Genomic DNA, 13,636 nt, shown 5'->3' on the forward strand with positions numbered 1-13,636 from the left:
CCCTCCAATGGAGTTTTTCTATGGCCATAACTTTCAATACTGATGTATCACGATTATGAAACTGACGGAAATGCCATGAGATGCTATGTCCAATGAAACCCCTCCGTATATTCGACAAATGCTCGTCAATCCGAATTTTGAGCGCCCGGGTGGTCCTACCAATGTATTGAAACCCGCATGGACAACTAAGAAGATATATTACCCCTACCTTCCCACATGTAATAAAATATTTTACAGAGTAAATCCTAGAAGTAACAAAGGAAGAGAAGGTGGAACTTTTAACGGTTTGCGATGACCTGCATACCGCACATTTTTTACAAGGACAGAAACCTTTTTCTGTTACCAAACATCTGTACCTTGCGAGGTGGGTCAATGACACTAGGTGCCAACAGGTCCTTCAAATTTTGGTTCCTTCTATATAGGACATTTGGCCGATCTGGAAGTGCAGGTCCTAACACTTTGTCGCACTTCAGAGTCTGCCAGTGCTTGCGAATGATTTTGTTCACCCACCAATACTGTGAAGAAAAGGTGGTCAAAAAAGACCATTCCAACTTTTTAGTGTTTTTGTTCTCATCTCTATTTTTGGGGACCAAGAGGCTTGGTCTGTCAAGAAGAGCAACTTCATCTAGGTCCCTATCTAATAAGGAGGACTCCTAACCTTTTTCAATAAAACGGTCTTTTAGGACATTTGCTTGAACCTGGAAATCTTCTATATGGGAACAATTTCTTCAAATACATTGGAATTGTCCTTTAGAAATGGCTTTAAGCCACTTTGGGTGGTGTCCACAGTCCAATAGAATATATCCATTACGGTCAGTGTTTTTAAAGAAGGTTTTCATAAGGAGGGTACTATGTTCTTTGAAAATTACCAAATCTAAAAAGTCGACCGAGGTAGGGCTATATTCATAGGTAAACTTGATTCCCCAATCGTTGGTGTTCAGTTGGGTCATAAAAGAGTGAAGGGATTTCTCGTAACCTTTCCACATAAAGAAGGCGTCGTCTATGTAGCGACGCCAAAAAAGGAGGCAGGGCTCCTCCAGGGAAAAAAGTTTACCATTTTCCCATAGGGCCATGAACAACCCAGCTAGACTGGGGGCAAATTTAGCCCCATAGCAACTCCAGTGCTTTGTAGATAAAACTCTCCCCCATAATAGAAATAATTATGCTCCATAGCAAATTGGAGTAATTTCATAACAAAATCTATGGTTGTAGTATTGTGTAAAGACTCCTTTTTTAGAAAAAACTCCGCCTGATATCCCAATTGGTGAGGTATAATGGTATAGAGGGAGGCAATGTCTGCCGTAACAACCAAGACGCTGTCTTCCACCCTATACTCAGATATTTCCTAGATAATTTGCGTTGAGTCCTTTAGAAAGGCTGGTGTTTTAACTACTACCGGCTGAAGATGAAAATCAATAAATTTTCCTATTCTGGAGGTCAGGGAGTCAATACCGCTTACAATAGGGCGGCCCGGGGGTTGGATAGGGTTTTTATGAATTTTGGGGATGTAGTATATAGGTGTTCTGGGTGCCAAGGGTATAAGGAAATCTTGTTCTTTTTCTTTAATGATTCCTTTCCTATAACCTTCCTGTATTAAACTATTTAGGGACCGTTTATATTTGTTCAAAGGGTCTCCTTTGAGGATGGTATAAGTACGTCTATCTAAAAGAAGCACCTCCATAATAAATTTGTGAAGCCATGGTGTGAGTAATATAGCATGCAAATGCCATAACCGGAACTTGAAAAAAGAAGCTATAAATTAAATTCACATAGCGCGGAAATAAAGATTTGAAGTTGAAAGCCTCATTTAGGCCAGGTGGTGAGGTGGCCTGTAAATTAAATATCCATCTCAACTCACATTGGAGGAGACGCTTGTTAAAGTCACCGCCTCTGGAGTTGAAGTGGATACAATCAAGTGCCAGAAAGTATAACTTGCGGATAGATTCTGGGTGAACTAATGCCATATTGCAACCAATAGGCACAGCGAGGTCTCATTTGCATATGATGGATAGGTGTTGGTATATTCGTTTCCAGAATTCATTTATAGTTTTCCCGACATAGTAGCACCCACATTCACACGTGAGTAGGTACACTATGCCAGGAGTCCTACAGTTTATATAATGTTTAGGACAAAAATTGCGTCCATTGGGTAAATCGATGTGTCTACGCCTATCCATGTATTGGCAATAGGCACATCCACCACACGCAAAGGTTCCCAAAGTTTTGCATATATCACCTTTTGTAAAGTCTGTATTTGCTTGCTACCAGTTTGTCACCCACAATGGGAGCCTACTCAATAAAAGTGGCACATGGTTGCCTTTTACTTACTCCATTACCTTTATTTCTGTCTTAAAAGTCCAAGGGGGTGGCCGATGTTGCACTTGTTGCATGCTTCTTTCTTCTCATGCCTTAGGGATGTTGGCAGTCCTACACATTTTATTCCCATAAATTACTTTCTTCTCTGTAGTCAGTTTTTAATAGGAAAGCAGGAGGATTGGCAGGAACACCAGGGATTTCACACAAAGGAAGCAATACAAAGAACAATACTTTTTTTCATACAAGTACATGGTACAGCAGGCACATATTGGTAGTATGAAATGTTGGGTTTACATATTCTTTAAGCGTACACCCGTGTGAGGGCCGTGTTTTACCTGTGTGGTATTCACAGGTTTTCCATGTAGGCAATCCCATTCCTGTCAGTTCGGACGTAGTGGCTGCTCCCAATTTGATATCCATGTGGATGCGGGTTCATGTCACTGAACGCACACTGTGTGTGTTTGGGGACCCACACCCACATTGATATTAGGTTGGGAGCAGAGGCTGTGTCCATGCATCTGCTGTATCCCAATAGAATGGGACTGCCTGCATGCGGATGCATGGAACACCTGTGAATACTGCACTGCAAAACAAGCCCACACACAGGTGTATACTTAAGTACACCCATGTGAACAAGGCATACTTTTTTCAAAGAATAGATAACTGGATTTAGTGGCGTTTTTTATGTATGGCTGGAATTTAGCTTTTGAATGATGTCACAACTGGAAATTTTAAGAGAAGCTGTCATAATGTTTCTCTTAGAAGCCTGAAGTGGAACTAAATGATTTCTGGGTCATTTTTTATTTATTTATTGATTTATTGGTGCTTCTATTAGCTCCTGATATTCTGCTGGAGTTTTATTGTCTGTCAAATTAATTTGTTTCTGCATATATATGTGTGTGAGTGTACTTACTAAGCATTTGTTTTGCAGGTACTATAACTGGGTACTGGCAGCACCTATGATCCTGAGTTTACAAGTATTTCAAAAAAACTTACCCAAGGTTAATATCACGTTGTTACTTTTTGCTATCTGCGACACATTTCTATTATTGCACCTTTTTTGTCTCCAACATTACATATTCATTGCGTTGTTTTTAGAATACCATTGAGTCCTGGATGAAAGAAAAGATGCCAAAGAAATCTGGAAGATGGTGGTTCTGGCGAAAAAAAGATAGTTTGGTTAAACAGGTAAGCCAATGTTGTCTTCTGAGCTGAATAATGTACACAAATAATCAAACCCTATTTTTGTGAAACATGTGAAACGTGTAAAAAAAAAAAAAAATTCTTTCTCAAGTAGGCTTTTACTTAAAGAGCATGTCTACCATTTACAACATATAGGACAAAATAACAGAAAAAGTCAATGTGCATAACTATTCACCCCCTTAAAGTCAATACTTTGTAGAGCCGCCTTTTGTGGCTATCACACCTCCAAGTCACTTTGGATAAGTCTCTTTGAGCTTGCCACATCTTACCACTGGGATTTTTGCCCATTCCTCCTTGCAAAACTGCTGCAGCTCCTTCAAGTTGGATGGTTTGCGCTTGTGAACAGCAATCTTTAAGTCTGACCACAGATTTTCTATTGGATGACGTCTGGGCTTTGACTGGGCCATTCCAACACATTTACATGTTTCCCCTTGAACCACTCAAGTGTTGCTTTAGCAGTGTGTTTGGGGTCATCCACCTGGAAGGTGGACCTCTGTCCTAGCTTCAAATCACACACGGAGTGGTACAGGTTTTGCTCAAGAATATCCCTGTATTTAGCACCATCCAACTTTCCTTTAACTCTGACCAGTTTCCCAGTCCCAGCTGCTGAAAAACATCCCCAGAGCAAGATGCTGCCACCACCATGTTTCACTGTGGGGATGGTGTACTTTGGGTGATGTGATGTGTTGGGTTTGCGCCAGACATAGCGTTTTCTCTGATGGCAAAAAAGTTCAATTTTAGTCTCATCAGACCAGAGCACCTTCCTCTATACATTTTGGGAGTGTCTCACATGCCTTTTTGCAAACTCAGAATGTGCCATTTTCTTTTTTGCTGAAAGTAATGGCTTTCTTCTGGCCACTCTGCCATAAAACCCAACTCTATGGAGCGTACGGCTTATTGTCGTCTTATGTACAGATTACTCCAGTCTCTGCTGTGGAACTCTGCAGCTTCTCTAGGGTTACCTTAGGTCTCTGTGCTGCCTCTCTAATTAATGCCCTCCTTGCTCGGTCTGTAAGTTTTGGTGTGCGGCCGTCACTTGACAGGTTTGCTGTTGTGACATGTCCTTTCCATTTGGTTATAATAGATTTGATGGTGCTCCTAGGGATCATCAAAGATTTGGATATTTTTTTTTTATAACCTAACCCTGACTTTTACTTCTCAACAACATTGTCCCTTAATTGTTTGGAGAGTTCCTTGGTATGCATGGCAGTGTTTGGTTAGTGGTGCCTCTTGCTTAGGTGTTGCAACCTCTGGGGCCTTTCAAAAAAAGGTGTGTATATGTAATGACAGATCATGTGACACTTAGATTGCACACAGGTGGACATCATTTGACTCATTATGTGACTTCTGAAGGTAATTGGTTGCACCAGAGCTGTTTATGGGCTTCATAGCAAAGGGGGTGAATACATACGCACATGCCAATTATCAGTTTTTTATTTCTGAAAAAAATGTTTTATGTATATAGTTTCCTAATTTTACTTCACCAACTTAAACTATTTTTGTTCTGATCCAATACATATAATTCAGATTAAAAAAACATTGAACTAAAGGCTGTAATGTAACAAAATAGGTAAAAAGCCAAGGGGGTGAATACTTTTGCAAGGAACTGTAAGTAGTAAATAGAAGAGATAAGTCCATTTGGTGTCCTACACCTCATTGGACTTAAACCCTTATAACTAGCAGATAAAACTGCTGCAATTCCTAGTTTTGGATAGAGTAGGGAAGGGTTAGACCCATTTTTAAGTTTTTATTGTTTATTTTGTGGGTTTTTTTATTCCCCCTCTGTGTCCATTTACTTCCTGTCCCAGAGATGCAACAGGAAATGAAAGGAAGGCTAGGTTCACACTGCTGCAGTCCAATTCTGATCCAATATTAAGTGTGATTATGTAGTGCAACTTGGATGTGGCTTGCATCTCCTATGGGGCCAGAACTGCACTGGAATTGCACCAAAAGTAGTAAAGTATTTTTTCCCAAAATGGTACCATGCTGAGTTGCATTGATGTGGATAAGCACCATTGTGATTTCCATTGTAATGCGATTCTGTGTGACTCAAGTGTTATCTGAAATCGCACTAAAGTGAACAGAAATCTTCCCGATATAAGGAGAATTCCCACCTTAAGAGCTGTTATTGAAACATCTGTCCCTGCTGGAAGATTTACCCTCACCTCTTGTTCTTGTGACAACTCTGAATTCTGAACTTGCCCTCTGTTTTGGTGACATTGGTCTTCCCCTTCCCTAATAAAAAGAAAAAAAAAAAAAAACCTACTGTAAAATGAGATGGTTTAACTATCATTGTTCAGTTTTATATGATTTGTTCTGCCTTTTTTTTTTTTTACAGCCAGACACAAAGGACGAGAAACTGGACACAGAAATGGTTGGTGAGCAAGTATCCGAAAACAAAGACCCACCTGCTATCCGGTAACTGTGCTACGTGTTAGATGTAATAATAGGAAATAGTGTGTAAAAATGTGGATAGAAATTGCGCAGGTAAAATACTAAATAATAAAAACAGCAGCTGGCAATTACACAACAGAACATTTATGCATAAAAAATATATAACCCAAAATTGCAGAGCTAAAATGGCAAGTGATAAAACCAAAATGCCAATTAAATAGACAGTGATAGTCCATGAGAACATCTAAAATATTAATGTTCAAAGCCGTGAGGAAATCCAACATAAATAAAGTTCTTAAATATTCATGTCTTCATGATGATAAACGATTGAACACCAAATGCACCTTCCACCGTGAAAAAAGAAAGATGTCTAGACTCCACGTTATAAGAGCCTAGTAAAGCGTGAATGAGTGTAATACATATACGATCTGTCCTTTGGATATAAACAGGATGATGGAAGTATCAACACAGGTGGCTGCTTTCTGTTTCTCGCTCCCAAGTACAATAAAAGAAAGGCGAAGAAGAACGCCAACATAGCATAAAACCGTGAGGGTTTATTGAGGTAGCATAAGTCCAAACAGACGAGGATAAAACAGTTTCCAAGGTAAAAAACTGTCTGCAGATCACTTAGGAGCTGGCGTCGTGAGAATTAGCATAGACTCCACCCTACTAGTTTTGTCATAACTGACATAATCGGGGGTGTGAATGCCAGAAATCACGCTATTTAACAGGTCCACAGCGGAAAGAGCACAGCTGATCGGATACTCTAATCACAGCATATGGCCACTATTGGTCAGAAAGAAAAAATGACAGAGGAAACAGCCACTCATAAAAGCAATAGAGTGGATGAACCCACATTGCTTAGAGGGCATTAATCCCACAGTATTTGCATACCAAGCCTCCGTTTCACTAAGAGGCACCCAAGCCTCATTGTCAATCCCACAGGACAATGGAATACATATACAACAGATCGAGATCTAGGAGGCAGGAACTAACCAAGCTTTGTTTTCAATCCACCACAACAGCAGAGTTGAATACACACCAGATCTCAGTAATAGGAAATACCTTCTCTGTATTGTGAAAGTATAGTCAGTGCAGCACTCTTATCAATGACTTTACAGAAAAATAAATTACTATACATGATATCAACAAGTATGGTTTCAAAATTATATAAATACTACAAATGTGCCAATAGTTAAATAAACGTGAAACACATAATGTACTGTGTATATATAAATTATAATGTAAATGTCGTGATCACTATCCACTTTTCTTAAATACATTAAAGTGTAATGTGGTGTTAGTCCTTATTTCACACCTTAAAACTGTACTCTTATCCAACCATCACCGTGCCCAATCAGGTGTACTCTCACCCTTACTAATGGATCTCAACATAAAATCAGAGGTCAAAATAAGCTTTCCAAAAAAACGGTGGCTATCCCCAAGACTACTGCTTAGTATAGATGTTTCAGATTCCACTCCAAGTCCCACAGGTTTCCCCCACTTTCACAGGTCAATTCAGTACGGCAACATAAGCCCATAGAAGAGCTAAACCACTCATAGTGCTCAACAGAGATTTACTAAAATGTATCAAAATTATTGCAATTACAGTTGAATAGATCTACACATGCTCTTCATGGAGAAAAAGCCGAGCTGTATGTCATACAGTCCTACTGTCAGTGTGTCAATGTGAATGCAGTGATGTCAGAAGCTGCATCTTCCGGACTGGATTGATGGCGCAACATAGTAACATGTAAACCAATTGTGAAAATCCTTGCTTGACACTTACAAAAATGGATAAACATTGTCTGTAAGGCATCGGAAGCTCTTTCAGTATTCCAGTATTCCAACAATATTCACAGACAAAGTAAAACTAAAACAAAAATATTTATAAAATTATAACTAAACCCTTTTTCTGCTAAATACCCATCTCAGGAAAAACAAAAATATAAATATATATATATGTGTGTGTGTGTGTGTGTGTATTATATGTGTGTATGTGTATATATATATATATATTCAAACTAATAATATGTTAATATATATATATATATATATATATATATATATATATATATAATGTAAATTTATATATTTATAATATTTTAAAATCAAACTATTTCTTTTTTTAATTTTGACTCTTAAATTTTTTTTTATTGGACACAGGTATAAAAACCTTGGAGAAAAGCACAGTTTTGAAGTGTGGAATAACACATTACACTGTACATATTATAATTATTACATTACATATAAGAAAATAGAACATTTATTGTGATGTTTACATTTATAATTTATACAGAATCTCACAAAAGTGAGTAAAATATATGTAAATATTTTATTATATCTTCTCATGTGACAACACTGCTACAATGTAAAGTAGTGAGTGTACAGCTTGTATAACAGTGTTAATTTGATGTCCCCTCAAAATAACTCCACACACAGCCATTAATGTCTAAACCGCTGACAACAAAAGTCAGTATACCCTTAAGTGAAAATGTCCAAATTGGGCCCAAAGTGTCAATATTTTGTGTGGCCACCATTATTTTCCAGCACTGCCTTAACCCTCTTGGGCATGGAGTTCACCAGAGCTTCACAGGTTGCCACTGGAATCCTCTTCCACTCCTCAATAACGACATCACAGAGCCGGTGGATGTTAGAGACCTTGCATTCCTCCATCTTCTGTTTGAGGATGCCCCACAGATGCTCAATAGGGTTTAGGTCTGGAGACATGCTTGGCCAGTCCATCACCTTTACATACGCATATTTTAATTAATTAATTATACACTTCTTCCTTCCACCCATCATGTCTTACTACAAAATACAATTTTTATTAAAATAATTGTGCTGCTTTAGAGCTGGAAAATAGATCCACCCTGTGCTGATGAATGGCTGAGAATTTAATATTTTGAATCCGATTGGTTGCTAGGGAGGCGTACAGTCAGCGGCTGTTTCATCTTGAAGCGTGAGGCCTATTGTCTCTTTCAGCTTTTTATAATGAATTACATCATTCATGTTAGCCTTGGTAATTTCCATCATCCAATCTTTTTCAGCGCAGTAATAAATCTGTAAAAATAACGTGATATTGTTTTGTTTTTTTTAGAAGCCAAGTCATCATGACTTATTCAATAGATATTTAGTTATGACAGAAAAAGCAAACAGAGCTGGGAAGCTGCTTTTCCTCATTGCCCTGTTTGGAGTGATTAAGCTAACACTGTCGCATAAAAGAGCCTGTAATTGGCTTTTACTTTCCATTGGCTCCCATTCAGACTCATGCCTGGAGGCCTTCCATGCACCTGAGACAAGGCACTTGTTACAGGAATAAAACAGTGACCCAAAGTTAGCACATGCTGTTTACACCTGTTTTGTGTTACACTTGGGATTTGTCTTTTTTAAGTACCATATAGGGTCAGTAGGTGCCACCATGTCAGCTTGTAACCATACATGACTGCTACTGAAAATACTAATGCAAATTGGAAGGGATTCAACTTTCATTATTGTGGATGAAATAATGTGACTCCCAAAATGAGAAAGTGTTTAGCCCAGATCTGGCCACATGTGCCTATATATCGGTAAATCTGTCTCTATTCCTGTATCCACGTCCTCTGAGCTTCTGCACGTCTGTCTTGCCAGAATAGAGAGAGATAACTTACATGGCACCATTGAGAAATGGAAAAGAGAAAGACAGTATTTTCACTATCAAGAGACACTTTTCTCGTGTTTTAAAGCTAAACTCCAGATATAATATGTATACACTGATCAGCCAAAAGATTATGACCACCCACCATTACACATCGAGTTAAGGACTCTATTAGACCTCTGCAGGTATGCTGTGGTATCTGGCACCAAGCTATTAGTAGCAGACCTTTTAAAGTGGTTGTAAAGGCTTACGTTTCGTTTTTTTGTTTTTTACCTTTAAAGCAGAGTTCCACCCATTTAAAAGTCAGCAGCTACAAAAAGTGTAGCTACTGACTTTTAATAATTGGACACTCACCTGTCCCACGATCCAGCGATGCGGGCTCACGAAGCCCCTTTCCTCTCCCCCTCCTCTCTGAGGCGCCGACATTCTAACACTGGGCGCCCAGCTGTGGCTTCATAGCTGGGCACGCACTGCGCATGTGCGAGCCGCGCTGCGAATGGTCGGGCAATCTTCTGGGACCTGTAACGTGTCCCAGAAGATTGCAGGGAGGGAGGGGGGAGAAGTGAACTTCCGGCGTCATGGATCCCGGGGAGGAAGTGGGAGCTGGGTGCCAATAAAAACTCGGTAGTTTTCTTTCAACTGGGCTCCATTGTCAATATTTTGTAAATCAGTAGCTGTTCTAATACAGGCTTGGAATAGTAAAGCCAAGTCTATGACGTTTTGTTTTGTGTGAGATCCCCTTTAAGAAAGAAAGGGATTTCAGCCTCAGCTTTTTCTTCCAACTTGTTCCCAAAACTTAGACCACCATTACATCTCCCTGAATACTTCCAATGTAACCATCAATAAACGGTGAACTTTGCGGCAGTGTCATTTGTAGCTGCTAACAGCTTTGACCTCTCAGCTTCTCAGGAACAGCCTGTGGTGATCCAGGCTTTTCTGTTTAGTTTCTGCTGCTACATTGCCTACTTGAACTTTTGTGTTTGCTTACTTAATCTATGCTACGTGCGACTTTTGTGACATTCAGATTCTAGTTACCATCTGTGACACATAGTTCTAAAGGAAATAAACATTGAAATGAAGGATATTTCAAGTCTTAGGTTATGCTCCCACTCTTATGTTTTCTGTCATATTTTAACAAGTACCCATAAATAAGCAGAAAAGTTTGACTACAATGCCGTGATGGACTGAGCTGTTCACCTCTGTATCATAAATCAAGAATACAAAATACATTTTATGGAGCACATCACATCAGCAAGTAATTGTACACGTCTCAGGGCAACAGAGGTGCATACAGATTGTTAAATCTGTCTCCTTGCATTTTCATGTACATGTTTTTTGTACCTTTTAAATTGCTTATTACATCATTTACCAGTTTGACATCTACCATACATTGCTTTAATTTGTTGAGAAAATATAGTTTTTAAGCATGCACTCCAAGTTGCCTCCTGGTACCTGTACTTTAAAACCAATTTTAGGAGGGTGGTATAGTAGAGCTATAGGCAAAAAGTTTTTATTTGATTAATTTTTTATGTTGGATAGGATGGGTTATAACCCTTGTCAGATTTTTTTCATCATCTGTGTCCTATTGTAAAGAATACTCTTCACTTCCTGCCTCATGGGCAAACAGGAAGTGAGAGGAAATCCCTGGAAATTAAAGGAATTCCTTCCTTGGGGACCCATCCAGGTCACCAGAAGTAGTATCCCCTTTGGAAGATTTCCCCTCCTATTACTTTTTCAGGGACAACCCAAAATGTAGGGTTTCCTTTAACCTTCACTTTCAATGATAATGGTAAACAGTACAAATAGAGAGGACAAATCTGCTTAATGCGGGTACAGACAGCAATAAAAACTGACAAGCATTCTGATCCCTCTCCACTCTATCCAAAACTTTAAAAAAAAAAAATGTTGCCTCTAGTTATTAAAGTTACTAGTGATCAGGCGCATGATCTTTTTTATTACAGAAATTGGCAAATGTATGAGCTTGACTTCTCCGGCTACATCTTCTCTCCTGGAGATAAACTTTACCACCCCCTTCCCAGTTGAAAGAGAACACTTCATTGGACAGGGGGGCAGTTGGAGCATTGGGCTTGGCTTCAGTGGACAAGGCTTAGCTCTGTTGGGAAAGTTAAACCTCAGAGACAAAGAGAAATGAGGATGAGAAAAGCTTTTAAAGCCCAACGTCCTTACACAAGGGTTGTCCCTGCACTGCAACTGATTGGTCTAGGGCAGCAGTCTCCAAACTGCCGTCTGGGGGATGGATGTGGCCCTTTGCTTACTTTTATCTGGCCCTTGGGGTACTATTCCATCCACTGACATAAACAATGGGGAGTTATTCCTGTTGCTGACACAAACAATGGGGCACTATTCCTCCCACTGGCACCATCAAAAGGGCACAATTCCTCCCACAGACCCCAGCGGTGGGGCCATGATTCCTCCCACAGACCCCAGCGGTGGGGCCACGATTCCTCCCACAGACCCCAGCGGTGGGGGTCACGATTCCTCCCACAGACCTGAGCGGTGGGGGCCACGATTCCTCCCACAGACCCGAGCGGTGGGGGCCACGATTCCTCCCACAGACCCGAGCGGTGGGGGCCACGATTCCTCCCACAGACCCGAGCGGTGGGGGCCACGATTCCTCCCACAGACCCGAGCGGTGGGGGCCACGATTCCTCCCACAGACCCGAGCGGTGGGGGCCACGATTCCTCCCACAGACCCGAGCGGTGGGGGCCACGATTCCTCCCACAGACCCGAGCGGTGGGGGCCACGATTCCTCCCACAGACCCGAGCGGTGGGGGCCACGATTCCTCCCACAGACCCGAGCGGTGGGGGCCACGATTCCTCCCACAGACCCGAGCGGTGGGGGCCACGATTCCTCCCACAGACCCGAGCGGTGGGGGCCACGATTCCTCCCACAGACCCGAGCGGTGGGGGCCACGATTCCTCCCACAGACCCGAGCGGTGGGGGCCACGATTCCTCCCACAGACCCGAGCGGTGGGGGCCACGATTCCTCCCACAGACCCGAGCGGTGGGGGCCACGATTCCTCCCACAGACCCGAGCGGTGGGGGCCACGATTCCTCCCACAGACCCGAGCGGTGGGGGCCACGATTCCTCCCACAGACCCGAGCGGTGGGGGCCACGATTCCTCCCACAGACCCGAGCGGTGGGGGCCACGATTCCTCCCACAGACCCGAGCGGTGGGGGCCACGATTCCTCCCACAGACCCGAGCGGTGGGGGCCACGATTCCTCCCACAGACCCGAGCGGTGGGGGCCACGATTCCTCCCACAGACCCGAGCGGTGGGGGCCACGATTCCTCCCACAGACCCGAGCGGTGGGGGCCACGATTCCTCCCACAGACCCGAGCGGTGGGGGCCACGATTCCTCCCACAGACCCGAGCGGTGGGGGCCACGATTCCTCCCACAGACCCGAGCGGTGGGGGCCACGATTCCTCCCACAGACCCGAGCGGTGGGGGCCACGATTCCTCCCACAGACCCGAGCGGTGGGGGCCACGATTCCTCCCACAGACCCGAGCGGTGGGGGCCACGATTCCTCCCACAGACCCGAGCGGTGGGGGCCACGATTCCTCCCACAGACCCGAGCGGTGGGGGCCACGATTCCTCCCACAGACCCGAGCGGTGGGGGCCACGATTCCTCCCACAGACCCGAGCGGTGGGGGCCACGATTCCTCCCACAGACCCGAGCGGTGGGGGCCACGATTCCTCCCACAGACCCGAGCGGTGGGGGCCACGATTCCTCCCACAGACCCGAGCGGTGGGGGCCACGATTCCTCCCACAGACCCGAGCGGTGGGGGCCACGATTCCTCCCACAGACCCGAGCGGTGGGGGCCACGATTCCTCCCACAGACCCGAGCGGTGGGGGCCACGATTCCTCCCACAGACCCGAGCGGTGGGGGCCACGATTCCTCCCACAGACCCGAGCGGTGGGGGCCACGATTCCTCCCACAGACCCGAGCGGTGGGGGCCACGATTCCTCCCACAGACCCGAGCGGTGGGGGCCACGATTCCTCCCACAGACCCGAGCGGTGGGGGCCACGATTCCTCCCACAGACCCGAGCGGTGGG

The 13,636-nt window shown here is 43.2% G+C and overlaps 1 protein-coding gene across 3 annotated transcripts in view; it reads left to right on the forward strand.

The window, feature by feature from the left end:
* The window catches only part of LPIN2 (lipin 2), a 192,588-nt gene that overhangs the window by 141,055 nt on the left and 37,897 nt on the right, over positions 1-13,636 (forward strand). For all 3 annotated transcript variants that reach the window (XM_073631426.1, XM_073631427.1, XM_073631425.1), the window contains exons 11-13: positions 3,248-3,317; positions 3,415-3,504; positions 5,858-5,937. In XM_073631426.1, the coding sequence (XP_073487527.1) occupies positions 3,248-3,317; positions 3,415-3,504; positions 5,858-5,937 (240 nt within the window). The remainder of the gene's footprint in view (positions 1-3,247; positions 3,318-3,414; positions 3,505-5,857; positions 5,938-13,636) is intronic.

This window comes from Aquarana catesbeiana, linkage group LG05, assembly GCF_042186555.1.
Source record: "Aquarana catesbeiana isolate 2022-GZ linkage group LG05, ASM4218655v1, whole genome shotgun sequence".
NCBI classification, from domain to species: Eukaryota; Metazoa; Chordata; class Amphibia; order Anura; family Ranidae; genus Aquarana; species Aquarana catesbeiana.